The sequence below is a fragment of the Martes martes genome (assembly GCF_963455335.1).
Source record: "Martes martes genome assembly, chromosome: 4".
In the NCBI taxonomy this organism is placed as follows: domain Eukaryota; kingdom Metazoa; phylum Chordata; class Mammalia; order Carnivora; family Mustelidae; genus Martes; species Martes martes.
Window position 1 is genome coordinate 26103402 of NC_137891.1, and position 17304 is coordinate 26120705.

At 33.3% G+C, this 17304-nt stretch overlaps 1 protein-coding gene across 3 annotated transcripts in view; it reads left to right on the forward strand.

Moving 5' to 3' along the window:
* The window catches only part of CSMD3 (CUB and Sushi multiple domains 3), a gene marked incomplete at both ends in the record, with an annotated part of 1233164 nt that overhangs the window by 884564 nt on the left and 331296 nt on the right, over positions 1 to 17304 (forward strand). For all 3 annotated transcript variants that reach the window (XM_080802411.1, XM_080802412.1, XM_080802413.1), the window contains one exon: positions 10726 to 10895. In XM_080802411.1, coding sequence (XP_080658537.1) covers positions 10726 to 10895 — 170 coding nt within the window. The remainder of the gene's footprint in view (positions 1 to 10725; positions 10896 to 17304) is intronic.

Sequence of the window (17304 nt, forward strand, 5' to 3'; positions counted from 1 at the left end):
ATTCTTCAGCGAAAATAACCTTTTCCCCATAAATTCCCCCTTCCCTTCTCAGCCCATCAGAATTCTATCCACCCTTGAAAGTACAACCAAAATACTACCTTCTTGATGAGGCATTGTCTGACTTTTCCATAAGGAGAGATTTTTCTCTCCTTTAAAGCTGTAAGACTATCATTTTTTTCATACCCCCTTCTTTGTAGCACAGTAATTTATGCAGTCCCTGCCTTGATTATGAAGTTTGTATCTTATTCATCTCTCAGTAGAAATATCAACTAGTAGTTTGAGAGTTTGGGGTCTGGAGACAAAAAGATCTGAGTTTGAATCTTTACCAATTTTGTGATCTTGGGTAGCTTTATTCAGCCACTCCTATCATCACATTTCTCTTTAGAAACACAGGCTCACTTCACTGAAAAGTATAAATAAAGCACTTAGTATAGAAAGCACTTAAATTCTATTAACCATTGTTTTGTGTATGTCCCCTTCGTTTATAGCTTTGCATATACAAAGTTAAATTCTATTAGGTGAAAGAATAATATTTTGTTCATGTTTTCTACAAACATTATTATTATACTTTTATTCCAAAAATAACTTGTTTCTCTCATTCTAGTATTCCTTCTGTCTTGTTATTGAGTTAACACTATTAATTGGGCTTTCACAGGGTCTAGAAAAGTATATTAGAATCTTGGGATATCAGAAATATTAGTAATTATTGTCTTACTCTCAGAATATTTTGTTACTACAATTTGGTCTGCTTCACTGAAATAACTCACCAGGAAATGTAAAAACATCACTATTACCTAAAAGATTATTTTCTCTTGTATCATTAAGTGGGGTAGGAGCATTTTTATACAAACATTTTTGATACTACACCAATAGTTTTTAGATCTATTATTATCAGTTGAATTAAATGAGGTAGTCAAAGAATAAAATATATGCTTAAAATTTAATCATTATAAATCAATAACAATCTGAGCCCGCCATGAAGTCTTAAAAAAATGATGAAAATAAAATAATCTATTCTAAGAACAATGATCACAGGTTTTCAGTGCATTTTAAAATACTAAGCATTTATCTGAAAACTACTAAAGAATTTATTGCTATATTCTTTAATAGCATTTTTTCTTATGTATACGTTGTTCCATAATCATAGTGTACGTGGAATTTAAATCTGCTTCTTCAACTATCACAATAAAAATCACACAGATTTCCCTAAGTTGATTTCTTTATTAATCTAGTCTTAGGATACTAGACCAATAGGTCTCCAGAATTGGGATGGCTTCTGAAAATCCCTCTGAACCTCTGTCTCAGTACTATTATAATATAAACATCTTCAAATCTTTTAAAATTCACAACTAACCCAAGCCAAAATAACAACAACAATAAAAGAGCTCTTCCTTCAAGCCTGTGTCACCCCTAGCTGTCCTGTGTCTCTCTGCTTGTCTTTACCACCAGTATCATTAAAGGCTTTATCTTACTCCCTTTCTTCCCGCCTCTTAATTATCAAAGCAGTGAACCCTTAGTATTCATCTTAATTGAACTCCCTCTGACATTTAACACCGCTGGCAATCTCCTTGAATCTAAAACCTCCCTACTCTTTCATGAAAGCACCTTCCTTGAATGTCCTTTTGCCTCTGAGTTCTGAAATTCCATGGATTCTGGTGTTAGTTTGCTTTTCCTCTGAATTCATTCAGATCCCTGGATGCAGCCTTTGTGTGTGTGTGCGTGTGTGTGTGTGTGTGTGTGTGTGTGTGTGTGTGTGTGGCTTACGCTAGCAGTCCCATGACTATAAGCACGTCTACCTGCCTAGTGGACTTTTCCATGTGATATCCCACAGGCATAGAAAATTCATCATGTACAAAAATAAGTTCATCAACATACTCAAAGCCAATCTTCCTCCTATCTTCCCTGCCTTTCCCTTTCTTTTATTCCCCACTCCCCACTGGTTTCCAAGTTCTAGAACCTTTACTTTCGGTTTCTTCCTCTATCACCTTAGTTCAGACACTTACCATCTCCTGTTTGATGTTCTATAATTACATTCTCTAGGTTTTTCTGCCTCTAGGAACCCAGGGCTGTAATCCATTCCCTAATGGGTTTATCAAATCTGATCACCTTTTTCTTTTCTTAAAATTCTCCAATGGATCTCTAGTGCCTACATGATAAAGTCTTAGTTTCCTAGAAAGGCACATGAACTACTGGTTCTCCTAAGTATAGCAATCTGATTGACCCACTTGTGTGTTCATTAAGCAGTTCCCTCTGCCTGGGATCTTTTTTCACCATTTTTATTACTTTTGGGATTTTTTTTTTTTTTTTAACTCAGATCAAGGATAACCTATTCCGTGAAATCTACCTTGACATATTCTCTTACCACTACTTTAAAATATTATTGCCTCACTTTTGCCATTCCAGATCATTGCAAACTTGTGTTATGCTACAGATTACACACTAATGTTGTGCCTGTTTTCATGTCTGTCTCTCTTCTGACCACAAATCCCATGAGAAGAACCTTATCCCCAAGACCTAATGTAGTACATCCATATCCATAGGCATAATTGTTAGTGTTATCTTTAATGAGCACATAAACTGATCAGAGTAGACCTTAAATATTGCTTATAGAAGTAAAGGAAGCATGAAAGGACAATCTCAGGTTATAGGAAATCCTGCACACTTTTTGGCAGAAAATTGTATATTTAGTAAAAATAAGTTTTGGGCCACCTGGACGGCTCAGTCGATTAAGCGTCTGCCTTCGGCTCAGGTCATGATCCCAGGGTCCTGGTACAGAGCCTTGTGTGGGGCTCCCTGCTCAGTGGGGAGCCTGCTTCATCTTCTCCCTCTGCCCCACCTGCCCCCCACTCATGCACGTGGTCTTCCTCTCTCAAATAAAAATCTTTAAAAAAAATGAAGTTTTAAACTTATGCTCTTTAATTATGACCTTAATTCATAAAATAATAACTGCATGGCAATGATGATTGCCAAGAATATAGAAAATGCATTAAAATGAAATTTTAAGAAGAAAAATAACAAATTCCAACTTAATTTCTTCCAGTGGAAATCTGTTTTTAGGAACTCTTGATTTGTAAATAACTTTAACAATCAGTAGTTTGTACTTGGACACATAAATGCATTATATTTGGAGAAACTGGAAAAACTAAAATCCAGTAAAGTGACATTGTTGTCTAAGAACAATGAAGGAAAGGAAACCCAGACTTCATACAAGTAATACTAATGGATTCTCATATTTTTAGCCGTGGCATAAGAAGAGTAATATACTTCTCTTCCCTCTAATTTTAACCACTTTATGAGAATCTAAGCTATATTTAAGTAACTATTTGAGAAAAAAAAAATTTGACAAAAATGTTCTATGGGACTAATGTGTTATTTATACTGTTAAGTCATAAAGGCATATTAAGAGAAGAGTTCCTGAATGTATTCAATCTTATTAACACATTTTATCACATTTCACAATTTCTTAGATGCCCCTTTCAAAAAAATTAACATCTCTGAAGTTGGTATGTATGTCACAATCAATGGCTATCTTAAATTATCGGCAATGTTTTGCTTTCTTAGAGACACAAAATAATGATGCCTCTTAAAATCAATGTTGTCTTAATTTGATGAATAAAGTAGAAATTAGAGTTGGGACATAATGGGCTCAATAACTGATTAAAAACTTTAAAAAGAAAGGTAAATTTACATATATGACATAAAATAAGTGGTTGATATGGATTTGACAGTTTGAATGCCAGCCCCCCCTTTCTATATAAACACAATTATTAGCATTATTTTTCCTCTGGTAATAATTAAGCATATGGACAATAATATTTCTACTTAATGTTATACCTTATTTGACTTAGCATACCATGTGTTCAAGTTTGAAATTTTTTGAAGTTTTTTGAATAATCCTAGTCAAGTTTACTTTAACCGCTTTCACAAAACAATTTTAAAATAACCTGTGGTGCTCTCAAAATAGCCTAAAAGAAGAGATTCAATTGCAATGCAAATTCTTAAAAATAACTGCAGACTTCACTGATCATAGACATTTGTCAAATTTCCCAGCCAAATTACTGAAAAGCATTTTACCAGTTTATCTGAAAATACGTGGCTATACACACACCATTGATGCTACCAGTTTTCTTACCCTAGTAATGGAGATTAATGATGCATGGGCTGGCCTGTTTTTCAGTAAGTAAGAAAAAATTGAAATTCAATGGATATCCCTGCTCTAGTGAATTCCTCACTGTAGCAGTACTCTTATCACCAGATTCCAGTACACATATCTCTTCTACTCCAATCCAAGGAAGGCTACATTTATCAACATATTATTTTCAGCTCAGAAAGGAGTTTCATATGGGTAACTTGCATAGATTTCTTAATCTCTATGTTTAAATAAAAATATTTATATGGCTAGGGTTTGTTTTTCACAAAATAAAGGTGTCATAACATATGGTATTTGGGTTGGAGATTACACAGCAAATATTTATATTTGATAAGAAGTATTAAATGCCTATTTTCCAAAAATATTTCCCTAATATGCTGCTAAATTATATAATGTTTTTATGTTGTGAATTCCTATGATTAAAAGATGACCTCCCAGTTCAAATTAGACAGAGGAGACATTACCACCTATTAATATCTTAACATTGATTATTTTGCAGGAAGGTCATACTAACAAACTTGGCTTTAGAAATTAATGACATCAGTTATCAAGAACATAAAATTTATTCTAGACCAAACCATGAAGGAAACAAGGCGCTGGACTTATGTTACAGTAGAGGAAAAAAAGTGTGTTTACCATACTTCAAGAAACCATCGCAACCCTTGAACTATCAAGCAATGGTTTTCTGACCCCAAATCTCGAATATTTTATGAACAAGTCTCATTCAATCTACTTCTCTATTCTTCATCTTCTTCAACTGATTTTCTAAGGCTTAAAAACAAAGCTATTCCCCCACAAGAACAACAAACAGTTCACATTTAGTGACATCCCCTTTCATACACACCTAAGAAAAACATTTTTTTCCCTATCATAACAGATAAACAACAAGAGAAACTCTCATCCCCAAGGACCTCCCTCCAGCTCAAACTTGCACAAATAAAACCTCTCCCATACCAGTTCCCAGAACATGTCACAACCCCTCACCCCCATAATATTTTCAGAAATGTTTTTTTCTGTTTGAAATATTCTTTCCACCAACCTGCCTTATCCTATTGCCTTTAATTTACTAATTTCATTCCTTAAGAGAAGTCTTGACTTTATTCAGAACAAGTCAGGCTCCCCATTATGTGTTTTCAGTATCATTTGCTTATTATTTGCTTATTTCAGTATTATTTGCTTATTTGAATGAGTATATAGTAAACATCTGTCTTTTCTGTCATAAAGTACATTCTATGAGGGTTTCAAGACTGTACCTCTCATGCCCGGTAACATACTAAGGATTTAATAAATATTTGTTAATTGAATCAATTTGTGATTTTTCCAAATCAGAGCATACTCTTATCTGCCTCTAGCCACTTTAATATCCTAGTATGCATTCTCTACCAAGATACCCAGTTAAGCAAAAATATTGTTTATATTAAAATGACTCTGTAGCTTTATTTTTATTAAAATGAATGTTTCTCCTATATATGTTACATCATATATGCAATTTGTTACAGCACCTGCCTGAAAACCACCCTGGCATTGCCCTGATGTAGTGAGTCACAGATTTGTATTTGTTCAGTGACAGCTGCAGACTTGCCATAAATGTCCCTATGGCTAGGCGATCATGACAGTTTTTCAACTGACTCGGATTTCTAGGACTTCCTTTACTCAAACAGCTCTTTCCCATGTAACTGATGCTTCTTTATATAAACTTCTTTTGCCAGAATCAACTAACCATCATTCTTCTCTCTTAGGGCTAGCTGTTCTGCTGCTAGTTTTTATCCCTTCAGGTGATCTTAACATACCTTAAGAATGTTTAAGCATACTAGGGTGCCTGGGTGGCTCAGTGGATTAAAGCCTCTGCCTTAGGCTCGGGTCATGATCCCAGGGTCCTGGGATCGAGCCCCGCATTGGGCTCTCTGCTCAGCAGGGAGCCTGCTTCCTCCTCTCTCTCTGCCCGCCTCTCTGCCTACTTGTGATCTCTCTCTCTCTCTCTGTCAAATAAAATAAAATCTTAAAAAAAAAAAAAAAAGAATGTTCAAGGATAGTCTACTGATACTTATGTATCTTCTCATTTTTAGTGTGTTTTGTGAAAATTTGCTGTGATATTCATGCCCGGTACAATGAAAATGCAGTTACTTTTTTTTTTTTTTTTTTTTTCTGGACATTCATGAACATTATAGCCATGACTGTTACTTGTGAGAATTATCCCTGATTCTTCAGTGTGACGTTATTTTATTTATTTCATAATCACAGCCACCTGATGTTGGGAGGAACCATAACAGTATAATTCCATAGCAAGTCATTTGCTTCTTTGTTTGGGCCCTGAAGTCACATCCGCTGGAACTAGAGCTGGTGCTTACATGTAGAGAAAATAGAGGCACTTAAAAAGGCTGAGTATGACGCCAGGGCAAAGGGCCAGGAGTTCAGGAGAGCTGAACTGTAAGGTGCATGGGAAAGAAAGGTGGGAAATAGTTAGAAAGGAAGACTAGATTCATGGTATAAATGGCCTTGCATGACATACTGTAGACTTTGACTTGCTGATCATGAGTATATTTGAGGCACATACTACAAGATCAGAACTGCATTTGGAAAATATTATGTCAGCTTATTATACAATAGTGATAGAAACAGGTTCATTGCTGGACTTGGGCATATGGTCAAACTGTGCAAAGTTTGTTGTTAATTTCAACATTAGACCCCACTTAATTCCAGTTGTCAAGCAAGAGGGCTGTAGCTGTAGTATAGGAAGAAAGCTTGTACAGATCAAATGTTGGTCCTACATTGGGTACTTGTAAGCCAGCTTGGGGTATATTTGAAATTCAAAGATAAAATCGAAAATGAGATTACATATAAAAATAATTTTTTATTAATCACCTAGCTCCTGGAGTTTAGTATTGTGGTGAAATCAGTTCCTCCTTAACTCGTTCCTCTTTATTCTTTACTTTATTAAGACTCTTACTGAAAAAAAAAAGATTTGTTCATTTTCCTGTGTATATATAAGAGGAACATTCTGAACTGATGCTCATTTTTTATATTTCAAGATCTTCCCTTGGAATGACACAATCATTCTGAACATTAATAATTATTTCTAATAACTTATAAGTGGGGTGAAAATCTTCCTTCCTCCAGGATACACACCAGTCCACATAAAATAATTCTCTTAGTTTTTAATGGACTAGTGTATACAACTGTTAAAGAATAAAGAAAAAAGTGCCCTAGCATTCCAGTTTATCTAGGATAGTCTCAATCTGCATCCATTAATTTAATTATTAATAATGCCTCCTGTCATAATAAAGAAGTATTTTGATCTGAAAGGGAAATTATATATTTATAATTTTAATCCCATGGGCAATGGCAGATGTAAATGCCAGTGTTAATCCCAGCTCTGAAACACACTGGTTGATTTTAGCAAGAAAGCTCACTTGAGAGTCTTCATCTATAAAATTAGGGAAAGTAAGTTTTACCTTGCAGAGCTGTTGTGAGGAAAAAATACAGAATTGGCTTCATGGGTGTGAAGGCCATGTAGTCACACCGGGCTCCATGCAGAGATGGGTCCCATGCTTGATTTAATGCTTTATTGGTCTCTTGAAATGCTCAGTACATTTTCAACAAGGAACAGTGTGCTTTCATTTTGCTCTGAACAAATACAATGGTCATGATTAAATGAAAAAGGTACTAACATAATCCACATTTTCTCCCTTAATTCGTCCATTCTAGTTTGAGTCCTGATTTTATTTCACCAACTAGAAACACATTTATAGGCATTTAAACCAACTGAAATACTAAAATATAACAGAAGCAGGTTATTTTTCATATAAAAGCAAATTTCCATTAAATTATACAACATAGACCCAATAATATTTATGGTAGAAGACACCATCTATTTAAATGTTGAGAATTTAACAATAAATTACTAATGTATTTTCATGAGTAATGATGTAACTTATTGCTTTGTTTTTGGGGGGGGAACATTTTTGTTTTGTTCAGTTTATACAAGCTGCTAAAATGATTTTAATATTATAAGTGATTCTCCAAAATAATGAAAAATCTCCTGGCTTTTTTACATACATAAATGTCTTTCTACACCTAGGTAGTCACACTGGGGATAATGTAAGTATCCTGAAACTCTTTTTCTGTATGTGGCACATAGTACTACCATGAGCATTAACACTTAAATATTCATAATGATAGCTTTAATTTTCAAGCTCTTATTGTACTCCAGCACCATGCTAAATGCTCTACGTGTATTTTCTACATATATTATCAACTCACATATACAAATAAAGCTTCCTTCTGAGGAGGGTGTTATTATTTTCATGGCAATAATGACAATATTGAGGCTTAGAGAAAATAAATAACTTGCCAAACCCATATAGGTAGAATATAGAGCTTAATTTTGAAAACTAAGCCCCTTAATTTTGGAAACTGAATCTCCGCATCTTATTAAAGCCTGGGCTCCAAATCAGTGTATCGGTGTTTTGCAAGCTGGCATCCAAGGATGTATTCTCAGAACTCCCTGATTCTATAACAGTTAAAACTGTGTGTATTCTCTAATAAATAATCTGACTGATAAAAATACATGTGTATTCTGCATCATCCGTGTGGTCTGTTACATTTGTCCTTATTTCCCAGAAGTATACCTAGATTCTAATAAGCTAGTAAGAAGGCAATGAGACAGATTTAAAATAGAAATTATTCATTTGCACTAAGTGAAGGATACGTGGTATCATACTCTACCATGCAGATGAAAGTTTAGAGAGGGATAAGATAAGGGAGAATGGAATCGTTGCACAGCATAGTATATTTAAAGGCATAACAGGGTGCCTGGGTGGCTCAGTGGATAAAGCCTCTGCCTTCGGCTCAGGTCATGATCCCAGGGTCCTGGGATCGAGCCCCCACATCATGCTCTCTGCACAGCAGGGAGCCTGCTTCCCCCACCCTCTCTGCCTACTTGTGATCTCTCTCTCTCTCTCTCTCTGTCAAATCAATCAATCAATCAATCAATCTTTAAAAAAAATGAATAAAGGCATAACAAACTCCATAAGCCTATATGCCAGCAGCTGACTCCTCATCCACATTGCCAAGAGCAATTTAATTTCAGGAAAATGAAATCTTATTCCGCATTAGATACATGTTGCTATTTTAAATGTTACTGTGTGTGTAGTTGTATTCTTATATTTTGTAAACATGTTTTGGTATTATAATTGTGTAAGGCTATAACTACAAGAACTTATTTTATGTTCAAACATGCTTAAAAGTTACATAAAAATGAAAACTTAAATTGATATTGGGAGTTTTTGACGGTTTTTGTTTGTTTTGTTTTTTGCTTTCCTTTTACTTTAAAAGGAACTTGGAGGAGCTAAGTTGTGTGGCAGTTCATGTGACTGGCTGATTGTTAGCAACACATCATTGGTTTTTATTACTATTTCACACTACATTGTCATTATACTGACTGTTTCATTTAGATCATTTTCGTTTCTCATTAGGCTTTCTTCTTTTGCGTTATTTTTGTAAATGTTTAAGCATTAAACAATGTATTTAAAAGTTAAAACAATTCATTATATTTTACCTCGTTATACACTTCCTAAGATTATTCTCATGAATCATTATTTTAAAAATCTTTTCTGGAGCATAATGACTTGCTTTATTTTCTTGATAAGTTAAGACTTTGAAAAAATAACTCTTCCTGGCCTATGGTATGGTAAAATGAGACAAGTTATTAGATCTGATAGAAAACTGAATTCATTGAATTTCTGAGACATAAGAAATATGTTTGGGAACTTACAAGGACTTGTTTGATTTTGTAATATTGCTACATGCTTTTTAAATATTAAAATTAAATTTTAAAAAAAGGAGAAATTCCCAATTTATGTAGTTAGACATGTCCTCAAATTTTGCAAAGTTAATCCAGGAGAGTTAGCAGTACAATTTATTGATTATGAGACTGACTTAATTTGTTTTATTTTTTAAAATGGGAAAGGTGATCCATTTTCCAAAAGTGTTCAGTTTGTTACAATTATTGGTTAATGGCTTATACCCATTATATCAGTTTTGAAAGACAATATAGTATTTATTTCCCTTTTTGTTCCTGAAGTTCTTGGGTCAGGGGAATGCTGACTATTGGGAGAAAAGGGGTCAAATTCAAGAAAAGGTAAAAATAAAAAGATCAGATAAGAATCATTCTAAAATAAAATTGATCTATCTTTTTTTATGTATTTTAAAAGAAGTAAATTGTAAATTTAAAGTAATCAATTAACCAGAAATATACAAACTTAAAATATGTCCTGAAAATCTTTTGTTTTCATCCTTTTTCATGCTACCTTTTCATCCTGGAGCAGGAGTGAAATACTAAAACTATTTTATATTTCCACTTGCGTACAAATGTCCTGTCCATGGACAATTGTTCCTTCTTCCCATATATTATTTGAGAGGGAATAAATCATCTACAGTACACAGCCATTTTGTACATTATTTTCCTGTTAGGTTCTAATTAAAATAAAATGCATTAACACTTCCATACATTACATTACTTGAAAATGATAATGCTTTCTATTAAACTGTGCTTTAATATTCTGTTTTACCTGCAGCTGAATGTGGTGCATCTGCAACAAATAATGAAGGAATTTTGCTTTCTCCAAATTATCCACTCAACTATGAAAACAACCATGAATGCATTTATAGTATTCAGGTTCAAGCAGGAAAGGGAATCAATATCTCAGCCAGAACATTTCATTTAGCACAAGGAGACGTTCTTAAGGTAGGTGAACCCAGAAACTCTTGTATTTTGATAATTTTTAGTCAATAAGTATATATTAATGCATATATATGCATATATATGTGTGATCAACCATAAGTTGATTCCGCCATTCATAGATTTCAATTATACATTATTTCCTATTTTCCTATTATCATTTTCATTGAGATAAATGTTTTGTTGCCAATGCTTATTTATAATACAGATATTTTTATTTTATGATACATAAATTTTAATGTTTCAGTAATACCAAATCATATATATAAAACATAATTAAGATAGGAATGGTTATTTCTTTAAGAAATATAGTGATGGTTTATTTTTGTTTTGATATCTTTTAAGTTACTTGGTTATCTCTGTTGATGCGTGGATTTTTTTTGCATTTATGATTACAAAAAATTTATATTTTGTAAATGAATAAAACTAATGACTTCCTATCTATAAGTTATATAAGTAAAATATATTTTATTAATAGTAAACATTTAGTGGGCTGCCTGGGTGGCACAGTTGGTTAAGCATCTGACTCTTGCTTTGGGGTCAGGTGGTAATCAAGCCCTACATCTGGCATCATGCTCAGCACGTAGTCTGCTTGGGATTCTTTCTCCCTCTCCATCTGCCTACCTCCACTCATGCTCCCTCTTTCTGAAATAAATAAATAAATAAATAAATCTTTAAAAATATTAATAATGATAATAAATATTTAGTGCAAAATTTACAAATTTTTTCTAAAAAGTTGAAATAGGCAAAGGTCCTATTTTTTTAAAAGATACAATTTTAAAAGATACAATATTTCCACACTTGCTGATTCATATTTTGCCAAGTAAGTGTTTTAGTAAATATAATTTATATGAGGAAATAGAATAAAAATAAACACTTCTCTAAAAACCACTTTCAATATTTTTAAAATAATTGCATAAATTTTTTCCTAATTGTCAAGATTTCCTCCCTGGTAAGAAATCCAACATAATTCTGTTTTCAGAAATCTTAAAAAAAAAAAAAAAGAAAGAAATGTGACATCTCAGATTGGCAGGGGTAGGGGATCATTGTTTAGCAGTGATGTTAAAGAAATTTCTTAAAAAAATATAATTTTGATGATAATTGATGGTTCTCTAATATAGACAGAACTGTGTGCTTGTAAGATTTGTATAGACATGGGAAATTTCCTTAGATATATACAATTTTACTATTAATTTAGGATCATTCTTATTTTTTTCTTTTCCCTAATGAGCAACAGAGATTCACTTTATAATCTCTTCAACCTCCAGTTCATTGTTTGGATTTTCTTGTTAACATAAGCTTTATTTGCTGAATTAGAGTCAACATTGAGATTAATGGGATGCCTAAACCTCGAAGTGAGGCAGTGCTTATGTTTTCCTCAGGCTAAGTATGAGGAAAATATATCAAATATATCAAGACATAGATCAGATGTATAAGGCTAGCTGCTAAACTGTATCTCATAAGCAACTATAATAAACATACGGTTATAAGTTAACAGTTAAGAAGTGCTTCCCCAGGCCTACCACTATTCTTCCTAAAATATTTCTTTCTTTAAAATATCATTCTCTGTGATGCTTGAAAGATATCCATTACTTCTCCATACTGAATTACGGCTATTAATTGGAAAATTCACTTAGGATCACAGGTGATGCCTTTATAAAGAATAACCTGAATGTATTCCTCAGAATAATTTCTGTCTCATCTGCTGCTTCCTTGGAATAACGTAACATGCGCTTGTTACCTGTGTTACCTGAGGATGGTTGAGACTTCAGTTAAAAGTGACATTGTGAGTGCATGTGATGGTGACAAACAAAAGAAGGCAGAAAAATGCAATTCAAGGCCCTTAAATAAAGATTTTTAAATAAATAAGGATTTATCTTTCATGAAAATGTATATCTCCAGCAAAGATTTCTGTAACTTTTCTAGAATAAAGATATGTTTCCCCAAGTTGAAAAGATTGTATATACTAAATATTATAGTAGAAACAGCCCCTGCTGATAATCTTGCCTTGGTTTTATTCTGAACTATTATTTCAAAATAACTTCAGTAAGCCACTGTATAGAGACCATTGGGGATGGGCTTTAAATTCCAACTCTGTGGTCTTCATGGTCTCTCCATCAGTTTAAGATGTAGATGATTAAATGTTGTCTTATCCTCCCCATTAATTCCATGGACAGCTAGTTCAGAAGTACCTACTGATACAGGCACAATTAGGCACGAAGCAGACAGATGCTCCCTCCAAAGGACAGCTGATTAATTTTCAAAGACAGATTCCTCTCATGATGCAGGGTGATTTCCCCCACTGCAAACCAGTCCATGAGAGCCCATTATAGAACCCTTTGTCCCTTGACTGAGAGAAAAGCATTGTTTTTCTTGATATGGTAGGATTGGCTATGTTCTTTGGGATAATATTCTCTTATAATCTCTATATGAGTGTAAGGTCTAGTCAAGGCTTTTTTTCTTCTGGCTGCATTTACTTTATAATATCACTGTATTGGATTCTGACTAAAACAGCAACAATAATAAAAGCATGTGTGTGTATCAACTTAATCTATACCTACACACACACACACACACACACACACACACACGCATTCTCCTGAGAGCGCACCATCCAGGCTGATGCTCACTTTGTCATCCACTCGCTCTTTCTCCTTCCCTCCTCCTTCCATAAATTACCTTACTTACATACAACCATACTAATAAAGTTTATAACAAATATAGCTGATCATATGACTCCTCTAGGTAGTTTACTTCTGGTACCACTACCAGATTTTCCTGATTCAGTAGATCTGGGGAAACTGTTTTAGTTGGTCTGTACTTGGAATTTTGGATTTTTATAAAGCTCTCTGGATTATCTGATAGACATCGGGTTTGGGAATTATGAATATATCCTTCCTTGGTTCTGTTCCTTTTAATGGACAAGAATACTGAACTTCTCCAGCCCTCACTCAAAATATGTAATTTAATTAATTCTTTCAATTAACATTTATAGGAGGTGTTTATTATACGTATACTCTAAACAATCACCAATGAGTAATTGCCATTGTCAGCCTGATAAGACAAAAGCTGAATAGCAATCAGAAATACTATCTCTGTTTTGTTGTTGTAGTGTTTGTTTCTATTTTCAGAAAAAGACTGAGCATTATGTTTAGATAAGGGAATGTAGCAGAGAAAAAATTCAAGGCTATCTTTTTACCACACTCAGTATTGCGTAGTTTAAAGATTTATGTCTAATGCAAAATGTAGACAGGATGGATGATTATGGAGAAGAGTCAGTTAAATAACTTAATATTGGTTTTGAGAGTCTGAAAGAATTATCATAGTTATGCAAAACTAAATAAAGGACTGGATTAAAAGCTAAAAATATTCTTTTAGCAGCATGAAAATAAAGTTATTAAAATGTTGTTGTTTTTCAAGCTTTTTCAAACATTTTCAAATGTTGTTATTTGAATGTTCAAACATTTTCAAATGTTGTTATTTTCAAGCTTATTTTGTAACCTATATGCTAGTGTTTGGGAATACTACTTGTGAGAACCTATTGCTAAATTTTCAGTAATTTTGTGAACTGGTTGTTAAACATAGACATTATTAAAAATTACATCAGATTAGGTCACAGTTACATTACAATTGTTATATTAAAAACAAGGGTAACAAATACAACTTCTCGTTTCTTAATTATTTTACTATTTTTGTTATTATGTGTGTTTTTTAGGTGAGCTGTGTGTACTAAATCTCTATGGTGGAAATATTACGCAAAGCGTCCATCCTTTCCCAACTCTACATACAGAGATGTCATATTGATAGCTCGATATTGACAATACTAGGAGTAGTTACACTGCAGAAAATGGCAAATACTACAGATCTTGACTTGATCTATTCCTTTGCACATCATCTATACTTAAGTTTAAGAATAGGTTGTGTTTGTAGTCATTCTGTTGTGAATAAACCAAAATATTGAGAATACATATTTTCTAGAATTAAAAAACTATTATTCGGTTTAGCCAAGAGGTTGCTTCTATCATTTACAAATTTTTTTTCTGATATAACATTGTTTTTACATTGCTTTACTTAGATCTTGTTAACTTAAAAAACGCAAGCAATATTCAGTTAGGAACCATTCTTTTTTGTCAGTTGCAATTATAAGATGTAGATACAAAAATTTGGCAAAAAAAAAAAAAAAAGTATTCTGTGAAAATCAATTACCTCTATGGAATTTGGAGCAGTGAGTATATATGCAGGTTTAAAATTTTTTTTTGCTATTTGTAACTTGCATGCTACATATCCCTTTAATCAGGGTTTCCCAGACAGTCTATGGGCCAAATTGGTCTTGACGGCCATGTCTATAAATAAAATTTTACTGGGAGAAAACCATGTTCATTCATTTACATATTATCTGTCCATGTTTTTGTGCTACAATGACAGTATTGAGTAGTTATGACAGAGATATTATCTCCCAAAGAGTATAAATATCTTCTAATTCTTTTTTAGAATAAGTTTGTCTACCTCTCTTTTTTTTTTAATATTTTATTTATTTATTTGACGAGAGAGAGATCACAAGTAGGCAGAGAGGCAGGCAGGAAGCAGGCTTCCTGCTGAGCAGAGAGCCCGATGTGGTGCTCAATCCCAGGACCCTGAGAACATGACCTGAGCTGAAGGCAGAAGCTTTAACCCACTGAGCCACCCAGGCGTCCCCGAGTCTACCTCTCTTTATATTAATAAAAGTTATTTTTTAAGTATGATTGGGTATACACATTCACCAATTCTATTTGTCTGGGAGCTGGTTATTAGACATTTTCTAGCAAACCAGAGATCTCAGATGTCTACTATACATATCTACCAACTTTGCTTGTTCACTGGTAATCCTTTGTTCTCTCTTCCTCCAAAAGCACTCTGTAAATATTTATTTGTCAAGAATGCTGTATTAGATCTCATAAACCCCTTCATTCTTTCCCATACTGAGGATAACAGAAGTGAATGATTTTTGACAGGCCATCCAGCTTGAGAGGTAGAATTGGGACTTCAAATCTGTTATATAATTGCAATGCTAAACCTCCTGAAAAGTGTGTTCTTCATTGTGTCCTAAGCTCCTTAACTAAAATATATTAGCTCTTATAATTGCGTACACCTTATATGGCTATTTTGAAGACATAAATATTTTAGTGTGAACAAAAGTTCTCTCCTCTGTTTCATTTTATTTTGGAGAGAGCATAAGGTTGGGAACATTGTCCTTTTTGATCAACCATTGTAAAAGTTATTCTTGTTTATTTTTTATTCAGATTTTGACATCTCACTCACCTTATTAGAAAAACTTTATTTAAATTTCTAAATCAACCTATAAAACAAGCAGCCAAAATGAAAATTCTAATATCCATAAGTGGGAATAATTTGCAGGTTTGTGTGATTATACATATGTACATGTGTGATTTCTTTTGATTTTATTTTCTATGTACTTTCTGCTCTTGGGTTAAGATAACATCTGACTTGCTAATTCATTAAAGGAATGACTGAGAATATGCCTTCTAATTATGCATTTATTAAAAACAAAAAACATAGTTTTAAGTGTTAATAAGCTGTTCATTATAAAGGATTTGACCTTCCAAATATAGGAGGGTCTGTACACCAAAACTAATTACAGGCCCTGATCCATTATAAAAGGTTTGATAACTGAAACATGGCAACATTGAGGTCTAGTCTGTTCTATTAAGACACTACCAGGTTAATGGCAACCATTTGACAAATTAGAGCCTCATTGAGGACCTTCATTATTATTACAAAAGCCCTCAATGCCTTTAATGATAGTAATTCTTAAATCAACTTGAAATTCTAAATTTGACATTAAAGTGAGTCTTCATTATCTGAATTAGGTGCTAAGTAACTGAGAATATAAAAAGTAATAATGTCAAAAGTTCTATGGTAAGACCCAATATAATCACTCTGTACTGTAAATTTATTTTTTAAAAAATATTTTGTTCATCTATTTGAGAGAGAAAGCATGAGTTGGGGGTTTGGGGGGAAAAGGAAGAAGGAGAAGCAGACTCCCTGTTGAGCAGGGAGCCTGATGCTGGGCTTGATCCCAGGACCCTAAAATCATGACCCCAGCCAAAGAGAAACTGAGCCACCCAAATACCCCTGAAAATTTACTTTCAAATGAAATATACATTTTGTTCATTTTATTTTTTTATTTATATGCTTGCGTCCATGTTTGCTTCCAAAGTAATTTGCCTTTGGCTGCAATGTTTTGCTATTTCTTACTGCCTTTATGCTTACATATGTATTTGAATACATTTGAAGAATTTTATTTATAAGTTAAATAACATTGGCTTGATCATTAGTATAAAACTCTTCTCTAAAACCTTGCTAATTAACACTTGCTTTTCATCTTGATTTAATAACTCTATACATACTTCCAAAA